The sequence below is a fragment of the Theobroma cacao genome, chromosome 9 (genome assembly GCF_000208745.1).
Source record: "Theobroma cacao cultivar B97-61/B2 chromosome 9, Criollo_cocoa_genome_V2, whole genome shotgun sequence".
Taxonomy (NCBI): Eukaryota; Viridiplantae; Streptophyta; class Magnoliopsida; order Malvales; family Malvaceae; genus Theobroma; species Theobroma cacao.
Window position 1 is genome coordinate 7,233,242 of NC_030858.1, and position 18,093 is coordinate 7,251,334.

Below are 18,093 nucleotides of genomic sequence, written 5' to 3' on the forward strand. Positions count from 1 at the left end.
TTTAGGCCAAATTAAAAGAAAAACATCAAATTTTCTTGCTTCTTATGGTATAAGAATCGGCAAAATATTAAATGTTGAGTGTTGCAGAGATTAAGCAAAATCAAGGTCTAATAATCCATCTGGATTCTGGAGTCGCAGCTGCATGTGTTTGGAGGACCTTCGCAAATATAAATTTCGCTAGCATTAAGTTTCAAAAATATACGTACAGTACGTTAAAATAAACAGACCCAAAATCTGAACTAGTACGGAAGTTCTTCAACGTACGGTTACAAATAGAAGATGGTAATTTAAGGTTGTTGGTGAAAGCGTGCGAAGATTGTACAGTGTTCAAAAAGGATTAAATGACAAAAACAAAATGAAAAAGGTCCAACATATATACAACGAGTGTAGATAGTCGTCCACCAGGTATGGTTGAAATGGATCCAGAGCTGTACTGTTTGGTGAGAGCAGGCGAGCGAGGAACAAGCACGTCAGGTTATAAGTCGTCGTTGTCTCTACATAAATTGTGAGTTTGAGCAGGAGAAAGAGAGATCAGAAGTGAGTTTGAGCTGGAGAAAGAGAGATCAGAAGCCTTACTTCTAGCTTTAAGCTTGAAGCCTGGGGTAGTTAATTAATTAGCGGAGGAGTTCACCAGGCTGATACTGAGACTAGCCCTCCTCCACTTTTCATCATCCTCTTGAATTCGTCGAAACTAACCATGCCATCTCCATCCATGTCAACTTTCCTGATCATTGCTTTGCAATCCTCCATCTTGTTCCCTTCCTTCAACCCCAAAGAACTCAGCACAGAACCCAATTCTTCAACTGAAATCAACCCATCTTTATCTTTGTCAAACACATCGAAAGCCTCCTTCAATTCTCCTTCTGCATCGCCTTCCTCATAAACTCCATTCCCATCTTCTCCTCTTCTCGCACCTTCCTGATGACCATGACCACCCATGGCCTGACACAAGATGCAAAACTCATCGAAATCGATCAACCCATCTCCATTAGCATCTACTTTCACTACCATTTCTTCCACCTCTTTCTCTGTAATGAACAGCCTCATGTTCTTGAGTGATTCCCCTAGTTCTTGCTTTGTTATGAACCCATCACCATTCTTGTCAAAGGTGGCGAAAACCCTTTTCAGCTCTACCTTCTCTGAATCACTTCTTTCCTTGACTGAAATCACCTGAGGAGCAGCAGCAGTCTTGGAGGAGACAGCTGATGAAGAGCTGTTGCGGAAGAAAGAGAGAAGCCATGCATAAAACTTCTTGGGAGAAAAATAAAAGTAAACATTAACAACGCCAGCTATAAAAAGAGCTGCCAGTAACAGTATGGATGTCACCATATTTTTGGTTGTCAATAAAATAGAACCAAGAAGAAGAAGAAGATAAAACAGCAGCTATCCAGCTACAAAGACGAAGGAACAGAGAGATGGGTTCATCTTTATTTGAGGGTTCGGAGTGCTTGAGAAACAAGCCCCCTTTTTCTCTTTTTTAGACTAGAAAAAAAGAAAAGGTATAGGATTACAAGGAACAAGAAATGAGAAAACGCGGAGTTTGGTGCACCTTCGATCCCACAAACCGCGTGAAGTGAAATAACTGAAGAGAAAATGCGAGGGGTGTGAGAAAGTGACTAAAGAAATCCATGCACTTGTCATTAATTACTGAAAGGACACTTGTCAAACTCGTGGTATTTACTCTAATCTTTAGCATTTTGTTCTTTTCTCGCTACAATTAGTAGAGTATATATATATATATATATATATATATATATATATATATATATATACTACNTGCAAAGTGAGTATATATATATATATTATATATTATATATATATATATATATAGTATCCATGATCAACACGGCTTCTGCGAATTTGAGTAGAAACAACTGTACTTCTTCTACAAGGAGAGATGCTTGACTATTTGATTAAATTTTTGTTATTTTTTAGGACTAAACATTGCTTAAAATATACTTTTTCTATCCCTATTCCAAACTTATATTCTTCTTTGGTTTTTTTTTTCATTTATTAAATTTTAATGTTGAAGATGCATTAAAATTAAAATTTTTTTTCTTCTTAAATTACGTAGAAAAAAATTGAGAAGGAATGAATATTTATAATGGAAAATAATATTTTACATTTGATTAGACTCGTTGCATTATTTAAAAAAAAAAAAACACTTTTGATCATGTGTTCTCTGTGTATAAAATTTTGAAAACTACACTCTAGTAAAAACGTACCTTAATAATCTAATTATGTACAAATAAATAGTACCATAAATTCGATCTAAAAGTTAAGAATGCTTTGACTTACCTCTTAGCTGGATTTTCCTATTAATTATAATTAATTTGTACATATACTTTTGACTTATACAACAAGTGGTAATTTTCTATAAATTCTCTCATCTCAAAATTCTAATATAAAATCTCTAATTTCCAGGATCATTTATTTTAAGGAAGCTTATTAATTATACTTTGTTGTGTGATTAATGAAGTGTTATGTTACCATAATAGCCCACCATTTAAAGTATGATGGCACTTATCGGCCCACATTTCATTTCTCTCTTTGTTTCTTCGTTATTAATTAACATTTCTAATGTTTTAGTGAATAATAACACTTAATTATTTTTATGAAATTATAAATATGAATAAAAATTATAATTATCATTAAGTATTACATCTTATATGACAATTACTAAACTGACAAATCACCTTAAAAACTATATGCATAAATCATCAATAAACTCAACGTAAAATTATATCAAATTCACATTTAATGAAATTGGAACTTAGATTTTTGAAAATCCCAAATTAAAAAAAAAGTTCTGAATTTTTATTTTTGTGTAGCAATTTATTTATTATTAATGAGTTTGTGTGGACTTCATTTAAGAATAAAAGGAGAGAAGCTTTAAGACCACCAAATCCATATCCCAAAGGAAAGATGTTTTCGAAGGATGATAGACTTTTCCTTGGTATTTTTGTTTTCGAAGAAACCGAAACCTCTCTCCAGATATGCTCCGCTCTCCCTTGGCAAGGTGGGAATCTCCGCGGAATTCCACGTCAAACTTCGATGCAATGCTTCAATTACCAATAATTTTGGAGATATTAACAACAACAATAACCAGAAGCAACGACAATCATCTCTGAACAAAACGACAAAATCGAACAACTCCAATTTAGGACCACTTTTGTTGTGCTTATTATAATCTCTCTTTATTGCAAATTGGGTTTTCTAAAGCTTTGGCTTCGAGAAATGTTAAATGTAATATACTTTTAATTTGTTATGATAATGAAGCATTTTTCCCTATTATGTTATGCATCGTACGTAACCACACACTGTTGACTTTCTCCCAACATTTCCTAATGCGGTTTTATGCAGTGGACGTTGCGACATTTGTCTTTTGCAGCATCGGATGCCTTGCTTTTGTTGGCTAAGTGCCTAATAAGATTCTGTGTGTGTGTGTGTCTCTCTCTCTCTCTCGCCTTATCTCTTACTCGACAATATTAGTTTTAAACAACTTAAGCATATAGTAGATTATAAAAAGAGAATGCGTAATTAGTTATTCTAATAAAGTACTCTAATCTTAATAATTCTTTTAGGTTCTAATTTTTCTTTAATGCGTTCTTTTTACGATTAATAATCTTCATTTCATTAATTATATATAATCATTATATACTCATATCGTAATGTGCAATAATAATTAAGCTCTAAACATGGTTCCAATACCCTTTTACTAGCTAGTTGTCAATTTTCATTCTTAGATATTTAGTGGTTAAGGGTTGAAACATCAAAGTTGAAGATGTGATTTTACTTTGCAAGGAGAAGAAAGTGACGTTGCACATAACTTTATATATTGTAGCATGAAATTAACGATTATTAACTGAAGGACGACAGTTTCAATCGATATGAGAGATCCAAATTACCAATAACATCAAATTTAATGTGAAAATAAATGATTGTTATTTCGTATGGAGTTTACAAGTCTAGTTGTCTGCATATGTATCACAATCTGCCGATGTTAAGCCTACCACTTGACTAGTGACCTTGAAATCTAAGGGAAAAAACTATCAGAAGAAGAAGAAGAAGAATTGAAAAGCATGTCAAGGATGTTAACATGCTATAAGCTTTAATTGAATATCCAGGTGGCTAAAGCACACGACGGAGACTTGTTGGCCCAGAGGAAACGACAAGGCAATAAAATGTAAACTTTGATTCTGAGTGGATACATACAGCCCCGGTTGATGTTGAGCATTTTGGGCCTCGACAAAGCGTTCTTCTTCATAAGTCAAAACCCAAATACGAAATGTGAAGCACCACTTACTTTTCCATCCCTATTCAAAGTAAACTCTTTGAATGCCCACATTTTTTCTGAAACGTTACATATCCACTTAGGCTAAACAGGATTTTTGCCATATTAGCCCAATGGAAAAGTTCAATCTCCCCTTTCCCTTCATCCTTACCTTTGTCCTCCTCTTGAGCCACAAGAAGCCCATAGGCCAAAGACAATGTACACATAGTATGGAGAAAGCCCAAACTCCATTAAGATCAAGGCAGTATTCAAACATGCGGCAATTGATAAACAAATTAACAAAGCCAAAAGAGGAAAAGGAAAAAAATAACTAAACATGTGACACATTTCATCCACTGTTGATAGACATGAACATATCACTTTAGATCAGACAAAAACGGTTGATTCATTTCTTAAAATATTTATAATCTTGTTTTGATGTTTCACAGGGTGACAATTGTCAATCACGTATAGTGTATTTTTGGAATTTGCCTAGGACCATCATTGTGAACATTGCTTCTTTGACTTAAAATACCTAATTTTTCCACTGCTTAGCTTCACTTTGCATTCGGCCTTATCCCTAGTGAGCTTAGCACATTGAGGCCCGGATGCAGAAACCAAAGAAGCTCCAAATCAGCAGTCAATGCTATCAGCCTCAGTACAGTTGGAAGCCAAAATGGCCAATCACACCCAAGTTTCAAACCATGTGTTGTCTTACGGCTTCCACTTGATAAGTGGGTATATATTTCTTATTTTGATTAAAATTTTTATAAGTTAATATTTCTGGGATTATAAAAATTTATTAATTAATTGATATATTATTTAATTAATAAATTATTAATTTATATTTTAATTAATAAAAATTTAATTGATTAAAGTATTTTAAAAAAAATTAAACTTAATACATGTATATATTATATATTGTGATTATACTAATATTATCTAATTACTTAGTTACGAGTTATCATTATTTGTAACTAGCAAATTATTGAAAATGTTATAAAAAATAAAAAAAAATTGAAGTTGAAAACAATAGTTTTGTACTAGAACCTATTTTACATAAAGATGTACTTAAAACAACAATCTCATTGCATAATTTTTTCTTATAATACAAAAATATTACACCAAAACTTTTTTAATTTATAGAAGTTTTACTGTACAATTAATGTTTTTATTTTTTTAATTTTACTTAAGTAATACTAGTTTGAATATGTGTAGTTAAGTCTATGCAATTAGAACGATTTCCTTTCACATTGCAGGCAGAAAGAAATGAGAGAATCTTTGGAAAACTTGACAAGAACCCAATCATGCAAAATTTTACAACGTTGGACAAAATTGCATGTGGTGCTCCATTTGTCTAGGATAAAAAAAATAAAAGAAAAGAAAATAGAGATCCAAATTTTCTTGGTAGACTCACAAAGACCCAAATATTTTAGTATAAAAACAACAATTAGAGGGAAAGGAAAGGAAAATCATAACAGAGCTGGATGCATGTGATGGATCATAAATTCATTATTGAGGATTGGGCCCGTTTTGCTAGAGGGACTGTTGATAGGGGGCCCATGTTTTATATTCTCTTTTTATTTATTTTTTTAACTTTTGCAAAAAGATCCAGCAGCCGTAAGAGGGAAGAGGCCCATCATTGTAAGAAATGAACAGGCTGTTAAATGAGGACAGTGACCCACGAAAACGGATGAAGACAAGCTTTGCTATCTCTGTCAAAGCTCCGTCCCGTTTCTACGTACGCCTTTATTCCGTCTTGCTTTCACATGCCGGATGCCCCCCCTATTAACATCGCATTAGGGTGGTCCCATTCGTGCTTTGTCTTTCATCCATGAAATTAAAATACACGATGCCCTTTTCTTTGATACTCTTTTTTCAATTATTGGAAAAACTACTGAAAGATATGCCAATATTGAATTATTGTCATTTAAACGTGAAAATTAGAACCAATATTAGAAAGATTTTGAAATATATATATTTGAAGAATGGGTCTAATTTTATCTTTATTTGTTCTTATTGTGAGATATTTTCCGACCTCCTTACCACCAAACGACCAATATCCAATCTCCCGGAAGCCGGATGTCCAGGAAAAGCCTATCAAGGGTTGGCAAGGGCTCAATGGGTGTCCCTCCTTCCCCATTTCAACACGGCGTTCCTACCGCGATTCCTAATAACCATTAGAGAAAAGTCCTTTTAATCCCTAATAAAAAGGAAATTTCATTGAAACAATCTCTAATTGATGAAAAGATCCTTTCAATTGTTAGAACTACGGTTTGGATTTTGCACCTAACTTAAAAGGGTCAAATTGTTGGAACTTAGAGGGTGGAAAGGCGAGTGAAGAAAGAGTTGGAAGAAAGGTTGAATATTTAAGGTATTTTTTGTTTTTCTACGTCAAAATTGTTGGTGTACTTTTACGTTATCTTCAAAAAAAGAAGTCCTTCCCCAATGCCTAATGATTTGATTTTGAGCAAGTGTAGTACCAATTTTTATCCAAGTAAATTTCCGTGGGGGAACCTATAGATGGAAAGGGAGGAAGAAGGGCACCAACAAAGAGGACCCAAAGAGGAAAAGGTACGTTTGGTGATCCGTGCAAACATGATCAGATTCAGATGACGAGATGCCGTCGGGCGGTTGGCTAGCCAGCCCTGCCTGGTTTGTGTGCTTTGCATGATCATGTGATGAGATAGAAATATCAGGCATGAAGGGTGGGTGATGTGGGTCCCTTTCCATTATCACAACATTTACAATGATAACAGAAACGTCTAAACCTTTTTCCCTCCCTCCCTCCTATTATTGAGTTTTGTCCTTCCTCTCTCTGCTCTCTGCTGCCACACGCTTGGGTGGATGATTTCACTGCCTTCTCTTCTCTCCTCTCTTTCCCATACCTTTTACTGTAGAAAACACTACTGTTCTTGTACATTGATGTGCATGATGCAACTTACAACATATACCAAATACGTATCAAAATTTCACCCTTTTTTTTTTGTTTCAAGTTATTGGTTAAATCGAATGGAATAGTTTAATTTCAAATACAGGTTACCTAAATTAATTAGAAGCATGTTAATTACCTGAAAGTAGTTTTTCAATTATGCTATTGGTATGTTATAGTAATAGATTCTTTTCTTTTTCTACTTTAATACTCAAATTAAATAATATTGTTATCAAACTATTTTCTTTTATAGACACACACATACACATTCTTTTCATAAATTAACAAAAGTTTTTGTATAAACTCAATTTATTTAATTATGTTAATTATTTCGCTTATTTATAAATGCTCAAATATAATTTAGTTACAAAAAATAAATATAATCAACCAATTTTGTCATATGTTTTATGATAGGAGCTTGTAATCTGCATCAACATTACTATACTAGTTGCAAAGATATCTATATATTCAATATATGGTTTAAGAAGGGTGTGATCTAAAATTCAAACTCTCCCACTCCTGGAATTTTATCTTAGGGATGAAAAAAATGCGATCCATAGTCGCACTTTTATCTTTGTCAGGCCATAACTGCCCAAGCTATGCAAGTCTAGCTCTGAATTTTCGAAAATCTTAATGCCCCCACTTGGGTCACAGGCTCTGGTCATGGAGCATGCAAGTCTAGCTAGCTATACAAAGGTGAAAAAGGACGTTCAATTCCCAAAAAAATTTTGAAGAAGAAAAGAAACACATATGCCCTATTCATTCAAGCTGCTCGATCGTACATCAAAATTAACTATTTTTCCTTTATCTTCCATTCGGACAAGTCATTCCAATCTGTCTATTATTTTTGTTTTTGCTGTAAAGGGAAGCACTACAGCTCCACGCCCCCACCTAGGGTTTCTGTTCAAATCTCCTATCATCCTTATAACTTGAGTTACATCCAAGTGGTCCAAATTAACTATCCATTTTATAGATTTGATCCATATCACATTGACTCATGCATCAGGAACAACAGATTAGATTTTTACAAGGATTTATTATAGCTCTAATTTCCATATTATGAACCTATGGATGCTAAGGATTTAAAAAAAAAAACCCTTGGAACAATGAACCAAGAAAAAACATTATATAAATATATAATATATATATATATATATATATATATATATATATATATATTTACACACACACAGTCTTTTTCTGAAGCATAAAACTCCTAGCTAAAATGTCAGAAAAGAGCAGCTTACACTGACTTCCTAAAGAAGTCCGTGATGAATCAATGGTAGATGAATATGGCCCCCATTTTGGTACGCATGGAAGGGCATGGTACAATTCAATGACCCGAAATGGCAGTCAAGAACAGTTTCGTAATAGAGACATGGCATAGCGAGGGTTACATATTTTCTGAGTCATTTTTCACCACCTTATCGATTCGTTCTTTAATGAGAAGTTGAAGTACCAGAATAGAAATCAGGCTTTAGAGACTTTTTATTTAACCAGCAAATTCAAATAAATTTGCAGACCAGATGCTGACAATATATTTCAAACAATTGACAAGATCGTAATGCAGCGCTGATCAAATCCACGTGCATGTTCTGAACACCACGTACCACTTGGTTTAGACTTCCAAATAGTTGTCAATGCCTCTTATGATTGATCTTATAAAGACCAAAAATATTTGGAGAGAGTTTTTAAATTTTCTAATGTCTGTGAATTGGCTACAGGTACGTCTGGAGTTCCTTTTTCTTTTCTTTTCGTTTTTTACTTCTATTTTTGTATTCTGAAGCATCTTGTTAAGTACCATGGGAGAGGGAAGAGAAGAGGAAGAAGAGAAAATTAATTCATTAAACATAACATCGTTCCGTCATACATTGGTCATCATCAGTCAAAGATTTTGAGATGTTGCTTTCGTGTTTAACCTGGAAATATTATCTTGAATTGACTGTATCATGTCAGGATCCTAAGCAGAACGTTGGTTTAACCTTAATGATTTGCAGAATAGTAAGTTTGAATGATTTGAAACGGATCAAAAAATTGATGATGAGTGAAAGGTGACAGTGAAAATCAGCATATTGTCCTCTGATTTTTTTCCTTTCGGCATAATCGGTGAGAGAGACCAAAGATAGAGTCGGGCCTAAGATAATACGGCCAAAAAAGTCTAAAATGGCGCCGACGGGTAGCATGCAACGCTGCCACAGCCTACAGGAATTCCATTGAGGGTTGCTCTGTTAAAGCGGTACATTTCGCTGTAATGTCACGTGATCGATTCCCTTCCATCCTAGACTATCTGCTAGTATTCACATTTCATTTTGCATACAAAATTCAGTCCATTTGTTTTTGTTTTTCATCCTCTTCACCAATTTTCATTTTTTAGTTTTTCCTTTCCGTTGAACAAGTAAGGAGGGTCAAAGCAATTAAAGTCAGGCCCAGGAATCTGGTGGTTGCAGGCTGGGCTAGTACAATGCTGGCCCATAACGTTGACACTGCAAGACTTAGGCTTCGATTGCCTAAATGAATTGTCAGCAAGTCAGCAGGAAAGGAGGGGAAAAAAAAAAAAAAGGAAGAAGCCTAAGTTGGCATCTCTTCCCTAGGAAATTAAAGGTGTTCATTACTGCCTTTTCTGTGGGTATATATTCACACAACAGTTGTATTTTTTCTTACATTGGTGAGGACTTGAATTGCATAATTGTTATCATGCCTGGAGACTACGTGCATCCATGACGTACAAAAAGACATTTATTCGTGCCACAATTTCTCTTTTTGTTGTGTTCACTTTGTGCCAAACTTAATTTAATACAACGCATTGGGGCCTTCATTCAGATAGTTGGGGTAGGTGAGAATTTCGGTCAAGATTTTAGATTCAATTTTTTATTTTTATTCTTTTAATTATAATATATAAAACGTGGAATAATTTAGCTCAAAAACAGAAACGGCTGTCACATGTGGAATTTCCAAACTTTCATTTTAAAACATCAATTTGTGTACTGTTCTGTCTTACATTTGAATTTTGGTTCTTTAGGTCAAATTCATTTAGTTTTTTACACATCACACGCCTATTGTAAAGTTTATATAATAGGATACTAATTTATATTGAATTTTGCAATGGATTGGAGGAAAGTAAAAATAAACTATACTAATTTATATAAATGAGGGTATTTATCACAATATTTTTTTTAGTACAATACGATCACAACATTAGTTTGTTGATTTTGGCATAATATGTTTAAAAATCCCCTGAATTATTAAAAAAATTCAAATAAATCATTATATTTCTATTACGTTTAATTAAGTTATTATATTTTTGTTGTTAGTCAAATTAACTAAAATGTCACTTATAATTTTATACCAATGAGACATTTACATAACAAGTTAAAAAAGTCAAGTGGATATATTATCATGTTATGTCGCGTTATCATCCATTATAATATATTAACATATTATATCAACGTCATGTAATATAAAAATGACAAGTGACATTTTGATTAATAATAGTTAGTAAACCATTAGTTATAAATTAATTAAAAATAAAAATATAAAATCTTGATTGAACATAATAAAAAAATAAAAAATTATTTAAATAATTTATAAATTATTTTAAGTATTATGCTGTTGATTTTTAAATTTTAGCTAATTTAATTCTCCAAGTTTCTGCAGGATAAAATTCCAAATAAGCTCTTGAAATGTTTTGAAATTTTCAATCAAGTGCTCATCACTTATATTTAAAAAACATATTCAACTCTTCAACTGCTACCAATTACGTAAAAGTCTATATTTAATTCAGTCAGCAGCATGAGCATGCTAAAGCCTTTAGGCCTTGATGTATTTACATGGTCTAATTAACAAGTGAAAATATGAAATTGTGATCATCCAATAAACGAAACATGCTCATTTGTCTTTCTTGGAGTATTCAATTTTTTATTGTGTTTTAATCGTTATTTATAAAAATCATTTGAGTTTTAACTCGAGTGATAACGGTAAATTGAGTTTAGAGTAAAGACTCTAATTTTAAGTATTATTTTTTTTTTACAAATTCAAAGTGTTATTTTTTTTTTACTCTAAAAAAAAATACTACTTGTTAAGGAGAGGACAATTTACCAATGAGAGGATTGAATTCAAAATAACAAAATTGTCAAGGGTCGATATAAAAATCTAACTCATAAATCAGTGACAAACTCAAGATTTTGCATGAGAGTTGGTTAAAAAGTAGTCATACAAAGTTATGGATCGAGTCCATGATTTGATTCAACACAAAAATTAATTTTATACATATAATAATAGCAAAAATTAAAAACTAAGGGTTGGCTACTATCACCCCACCACCACCTTTGGTCTGTCCCTACCATTAATACTCTGTCCCTTTATTGAAGGCGATTATTGCTAGGTTTCATCTGATTCTGATTTGGGTTTATTTTGGGATTATTGCATGTTATGGGTTTTGGCCATCTTAAGTTAATTTCTTAATTCATTATTTTTAGGCATAATGGTCAAATAAGCTCCTAAACTATCCAAGAAGATTTAAATAAGTCTTTATTATTTATTGCATTCAATCAAATCCTTATACTTTTATTTCGAATCAATAAGTTCTTATGACTAATGATTTACTAATTATCATTAATTAAAATACCACTTGTCGTTTTGTATTCAAATTATATTGACGTAACGTTGATATGAAGGGTGAAATATATTATATGATCATATTATCATACGATATTAGCATATCATGTTATCATTAATTATGATATGATAGTATACTATATAATAATCAATTATGATATTTTAGTACATTACATCAATACCTTGTGATAGAGATGTTAATATGAGCTAGCTCGGCCCAAAACCTTGTTGGTCGAGAAAATATGGGTTGGGTCGAGCCAACCAATTTTTTACATCGGTCATCAAAACCCTAACCTAGCCCATGGGCAGAGTTGGCCCAACCCGCTTTTTTTTTTTCAAAAATAAAAAATAAAAAATATTTTTATAATTCTACTTAATAAACTCTTTATGAATAAAATTGTTTTATAATTTAACCCATAAATTGAATAATAGAAACATGTTACAAACAAATAAATTACACCAAATATAAATAAGCAAATAAATTACATCAAATATAAATAAAGTTTCAATCTTTAACACAAATTATGATCTCATCTACATAAGTATATGACCAAATAAATAGAAACTTGAAGACTCATTTATATCTTCCTCAATTCTCATCTTCAAGCAAAATATTTGAATCTTATTTGGACAGTAGTGATGTCTCAAGATCTGAATCATTATCAATTTATCATCTAATATTCATTTCCATAAAAGAAAAAGAGATAATGAGTTTTGATCTTAACTAAAATTATTAATTTGGCAAGTAAAGATTAAAAACATTGAAATATATAAAATAAGCATTACTATTGGTAACTAAATTATTGATTTTATATAACTAAATATACAAAATTATTAATTTATTTTTTTTCTTCTAGCTCGTAGGGTTAACCTACCTTAACCTGAGACAGTCCACTGATCAAATGGGTTAGCTCATTTAGACCTGATTCTAATATGAGCCTAAATTTTCAAACCCAACCCACTCACCTTCAATAAAAGATGGACTGATCCAATGGGTCAGGCCCATTCTGACAGGTCTACCTTATAATATAAAATAACAAATGATATTTTAATTAAGTAAATTATTAGTTATAAGAGTTTGTTTGATTCAAAATAAAAAAATAAAAATTTATTTGGTTTAAAATAAAAATATAAGAGTTTAACGTAAAAAAAAGTATAAAGGTTTATTTAAATTTTTCTAAAAAGTTTAAGTACTTTTTGAATATTATACCTTATTTATATAATTGTCTATCAATTACAAATAATATTATTTTTTAAAATTTTAAAATTTAATTTTAAAATATATCACTTGTTCATTTATTCAATTCAAATAAATTTATTTAATTATAAATTGAGTGTTTTCGCATTATAAATTCAAACTTTTATAAGTTATAGATTGTTATAGGATTGGGTTTAAATTTGAGTCCAGTTGTTTCATATTTAGGTCATTTTAAATTGAGATAATTGGATTCATATTTTTGGTTTTTTCTAATCAATTCAAGTCACATCGAGTTTGAATTCAACAAGTTTGTACAAATATTTGGATTCAACAAGATTTTATGACTTGTTAACTTAAATATTTAAATTGTTGAAACCCGAAATGCATTAATATTACATTTAAACATGCACAAATCAATCTCATTTACCTCAATGATAAATAAATATTAAATTCAATAATTGTTGTCCTAATTTTTACCAAAAAAAGTAGATTGAAATCTCCTTTTTCACAATAAAAAATTAAAAATTCCTCTTATCCCAATAAAAAAGGAAAAATGATAAAAAAAGCCAATGATAAGAGCTAGTGATTGATGGGTTGGCGGGTGGATCAGATCAGATCAGATCAGAAGGCTGACGATAAAGGGTCATATGATGTGGGTAATGTACGTAATAAGCTTATAACTCTTGTATACGGCAGGCCACTTGCGCCGTACTTACCCCTATCCAAATACAAAACAAAAACAAAACTGAAAATCAAAAACTGATTCATGATACAACAACAGGTGGGTGATGAGGTGGACCTGACTGTTACTGTAGCGGGTCTTGCTCAATATTACATTTATATTTTCCTACGACGCCCCCCCCCCCCCCCCCGCAAAAAAAAGAAAAAGAAAAAAAATAATTTATTACAAAGGGTTTTGGCCCACAACCCCAACACCACCCACCACCACCACCACCACCACCCCCTTGAAAGGGTCCACTCCCACCGCCACATGCATTTATATATATGCATATACATATACCAACATCACCGCATATATCATCATGTGATCATAATATCTTATGTTATCTTGTCTCTAAATATTTATTTAATATATGAAATTATGTTAATTATATATATTTTTCTTGCTTTTCAAAAATAAAAAAAATATGAAATAATTATGTCATTTTGCATGATTTTTTTCTTTAAAATAAATTAAAAAGGTTGTGTTTATATGACTTGTGCGTTGATATATATTGATGAACGAAACTAAGCTCATGAATTTCATGTCACACATACCGTCCATGTTTACAAACAAGTTGGCTGCATGGGTCTTGTATGTTTGTTTCGTACACTTTGTCATCTCAAATTACATGTATTTCTTATTTAAAAATTAATATATTAATAAAAGAAACTATTTGAATTAAACAATGTATGGGAAAATAGAAATATTAAGAAATTATGAATTTTTTGTTGCCTTTAATACTTTTAAATTCCCTTGTCTTTATAGAAAAAAGAAAGAGAGAGAGAAATGAAACCCAAAAGTTGAAAATGGAGAATCTAAAATTCCAAACCAAATTCATGAACAAATGAAAATGGAAGATATTTGCTAATCATTCTTTCATGGCTTTTTGGTTCAAAATGGTCACGCTTATCATTTAGCAGCCCCATCCCATCAACATCAAAGTTTGTCCAAAGGAGTCACATCGTTGCAGCGAATTTTTAAAAATTTTTTAAACTCTGTAAGGACACCAAGTAAAAAGGCCAAAAGATAAAAATAAATAAATAAAACTCATATTTCTTTTACTCCCGTGTTACATCTTTTCCCTTCCTTAATTGATCCCCAAAAAACACCTTATTTTAATTTGCACAACCCAAAATTACTCATTATTGATTCACTTTATTTTCTAGAACAATCAAAGATTAACAAGGCAGAGACATTTCACAACATCCTGATTGATGATTCACTTATATTATACACAGGTTTGTGTTAAAAAGAAAGAAAAAACATCAAGATTGGGGGACCATAAACAACCCATACCTTTAGTTTCCAATAAAATTTAAAAAAAAGAGATCGTAATCACATGGTTGCATGTGATGGGGATGGGATTTGTTTTTTTTTTCTGGGGTGGATTTTCCCTTCTTTTTATTTTTCTTCTTGTTTAATTATCCTTTCTCCATAATTTTACAATTTCTGGTTGAGTTTAATTTGTTTTCCTTTACCCATCTAACAGGCTGTGTTTTGTAACTGTACCCCACTGCGCACTCACCAGTAAAGCAGGCTCCTTTTTTTCTTTCTTCTGTGAGTAAAATGCATCATTGTGAGTGAAATAAACCCTACCCCCACCCCCCAACACACCCCCTCTCTTCCCCTCCCCCCAGGCTCTCCTCTTTCCCTCCCCTTTTTCTTTCTCTATAAAGCTGGTAGACAGATTATATGTTGGTAGAGTGGTCCATGAAACTCTGTATGGCCATGCTTTTTCTCCTTCTTCTCTCTGTCTGTCTTCCTTTTCATCACTACTCTGTGTTTTAGGTCAAGAAAAAGGCTGTGCAGATTTGAGTTTTGAGATCTGAGGTCAAGCATTTTCAGTGGATGGTTCATGGGTCTTTTTTTTTCTTTTTACTCTCTTTGAAGTCTTGGCCATGCTTTTCCACAGCTTTCTTGAACTTTCTTTGTGAACGACTCGATCTCAAAAATATTAGCTTATGCTAGATAATAGCTATATAGCACACCGAGGAAGCTCAAGAAAGCTGTGGGAAAACATGGCAATTCAGGACTTTTTTTCCCTCGTTTCAGTACATTCAACCAAGATTTATTTCTGCAGAAAATGAAGAAATATACTCCACATCTTTTTATCCGCATACAGAGCATGGTAAGGTGTAGTCCCTCATTTTCATCATGGCCATTTTATTTTCCTTCTGAATTATGATCCAAAATTTTTGCAGCTTTTTCTCATAGAAAAGGTTTCTGATGCTGGATTACAAGGTGGGTTTCTAATCCTTTATCAATCTTTTCTTTTTCTTGAAAAGATAGCTTCTTCAGATAAATTAAGGAGTAGTGGAATATGGTGATTTCATTTATTTTAACTCATTTTGACTGCAACACGTTTCTTGCCATGCATGGACATGGAGAGAATAGCAGGAATTTTTTGTATATTATATATATATATATGTATATTTATATAACATTAGAGTTCATATGAAATTGATGTAAATCATTCTTTTTTTTCTTTCTTTTTTTTTACTTTAACTAATAGTATATCTGATTATTATTCAATCAAAATGGTGAAAAAGGGAGTTACATTTGCTGCAGAGAAGATTCCCTGCCTTTAATTCCTTTTTATCATCAATGATGATAGTTCTCCCTGTTGGCCTTTCTGGTTTTGCCCCTCTACATGATCTCCTACATTTCTGTGGAAAAAGGTTAATCTTTGTCCCTTTTGTGACATCATTTTTTAACCACTCCCCCTCTCTCTCCCAATCTGACTGATCAATTTTTCGTTCCTTTCTCTTTCTTTTTATTTTCATTTTCTTCTTCTACTTTTTTTTTTCTCAATCTGTCGTATCCCCACACTGAGGTAGTTGAGCTCTTATGGAAATAATCCAATGTTGTATAATATATCATAATTGGGTTGGATAGCCAGGCTGCACATAGCCAACCTGTCTAAGTGATCTTAACTTTCCAACCTACTCGATTATTTTTTTTTCCCTAACTCCTATTGTAAGATCCCTCTAACCCTAGCTCTTTCATGCATTAACTTATTGACTGCATTCCATCAATTTATCCAAAATCCCTACTCAAACTCTGAAATTGTACATAGACAACATCCTGTTTCCTTTGATGCTACCTTCTCCTGCTAAGATAGTAAATAAATATTTTGGTTTTCTTATTATATCTTTGGAATGGTGGCTGAGTTTTATAATTGTTGTTGACCAGCCTTATCAAGGGATTTCAGACAACATAAATTCTGATTATAAATTCAGTTGAGTTTTGATTTTCAGCCCTTTTGCGAAGACGGGTCGGGACTATATGCTAATTGATGGTTATAGAATTGAATTCAAGTTTGGTATAGAGTCAAATATTGTTGAATTGAGGAAGCAATTTTGCTAGCTATAGTATGATTTATTTGACAATGTATGGCTGGAAGGGGTAAGACGATCATGACAGAAGAAGTTTCATACGTGTGAAGACAGCATTGGCGGACAGCAGAAGAACAGCCAAGGAACATAAAGTATATCTACCTTCACAAGCACCTCTTATTCCAACTACTTTTTTTTTTGTTTGCCCCTCCCTTTTTTCCCTTCCTTTCCTTTTCTGTTTCTTTTTGGTTTTTATAGATTTCATCCAATTATGTTCTAGCAAGTAGCAAGAATATTACAGCTGAGACATTTTAACATATACTCACTCAGTCACCGGTTCCAGGCAATGTAGTTTTCATTTGTCTTGATAATTACATTTAGTTTATTATTAGTAAGGGCAGTAGTAATATAGTATTTTTTTTTTATTTTTTTTACAGCTATACTTGAGGTCTGTAGGAAATAAAAAAGCAGGAAGCATAATTAAAGTGAGGGAAGATAAAGATGTGAAAGAAGAATCTCACCTAATAGAAAACCCCAAAAGAAAAGGCTATAATTAAGGGTGTAATCAAGATGGGGAGAAAAAGGGACCATTAGAGCAAAGCAGTGATGGGGAATCTTTCCTTAATACAAAGAAAGCTTTGGAGCATACATCATTTTGAATGTTTAGCCAAGGGAATGCTACGGGTAGAGGAAGGTCCACCAAAGAGACCAAGTTTTTGTAACAGGCCAGACAAAGGGTCATGGCAGCTTCTGTAATCTTACACCGTAGCAAACAATAATAATGTGATAATAACAATAATGCTAAAATATAGGAAATATAATTTGCTAATATTAGACCCCTTATATTTTCTGTAGCTTTTCATGTATTGCGGCCTATTTTCATCAGAGTGATTTTCAATTATTGGCAAAGCATGGGGAAAAGGTGACAATAATTCAAAGCCTTTTATGCATCAGTAATATACCAATTCAAAGCTGTTACCATGGTTGCTTTTGCTGTCAAATCTTGAAGCTTGCTGT

General features: G+C 32.4%; 1 protein-coding gene and 1 long non-coding RNA gene across 2 annotated transcripts; one reads left to right on the plus strand and one right to left on the minus strand.

The window, feature by feature from the left end:
• Window positions 159-1,560, minus strand: LOC18588809 (calmodulin-like protein 3). The gene is made up of 2 exons (XM_007013469.2): window positions 577-1,560; window positions 159-494 (listed from the first exon to the last, which is right to left on the minus strand). Exon 1 carries the CDS (start codon window positions 1,327-1,329, stop codon window positions 628-630), a length of 702 nt encoding a protein of 233 aa, XP_007013531.2. The 5' UTR covers window positions 1,330-1,560; the 3' UTR covers window positions 159-494; window positions 577-627.
• On the plus strand, window positions 15,347-17,467 carry LOC108663496. The gene is made up of 2 exons (XR_001929616.1): window positions 15,347-15,982; window positions 16,999-17,467. It is a non-coding gene; the product is annotated as an uncharacterized LOC108663496 (long non-coding RNA).

Coding starts and splice junctions, on each gene's coding strand:
- LOC18588809 (XM_007013469.2), bottom strand. CDS start 1,329: ATGGTGACATCCATACTGTTACTGGCAGCTCTTTTTATAGCTGGCGTT.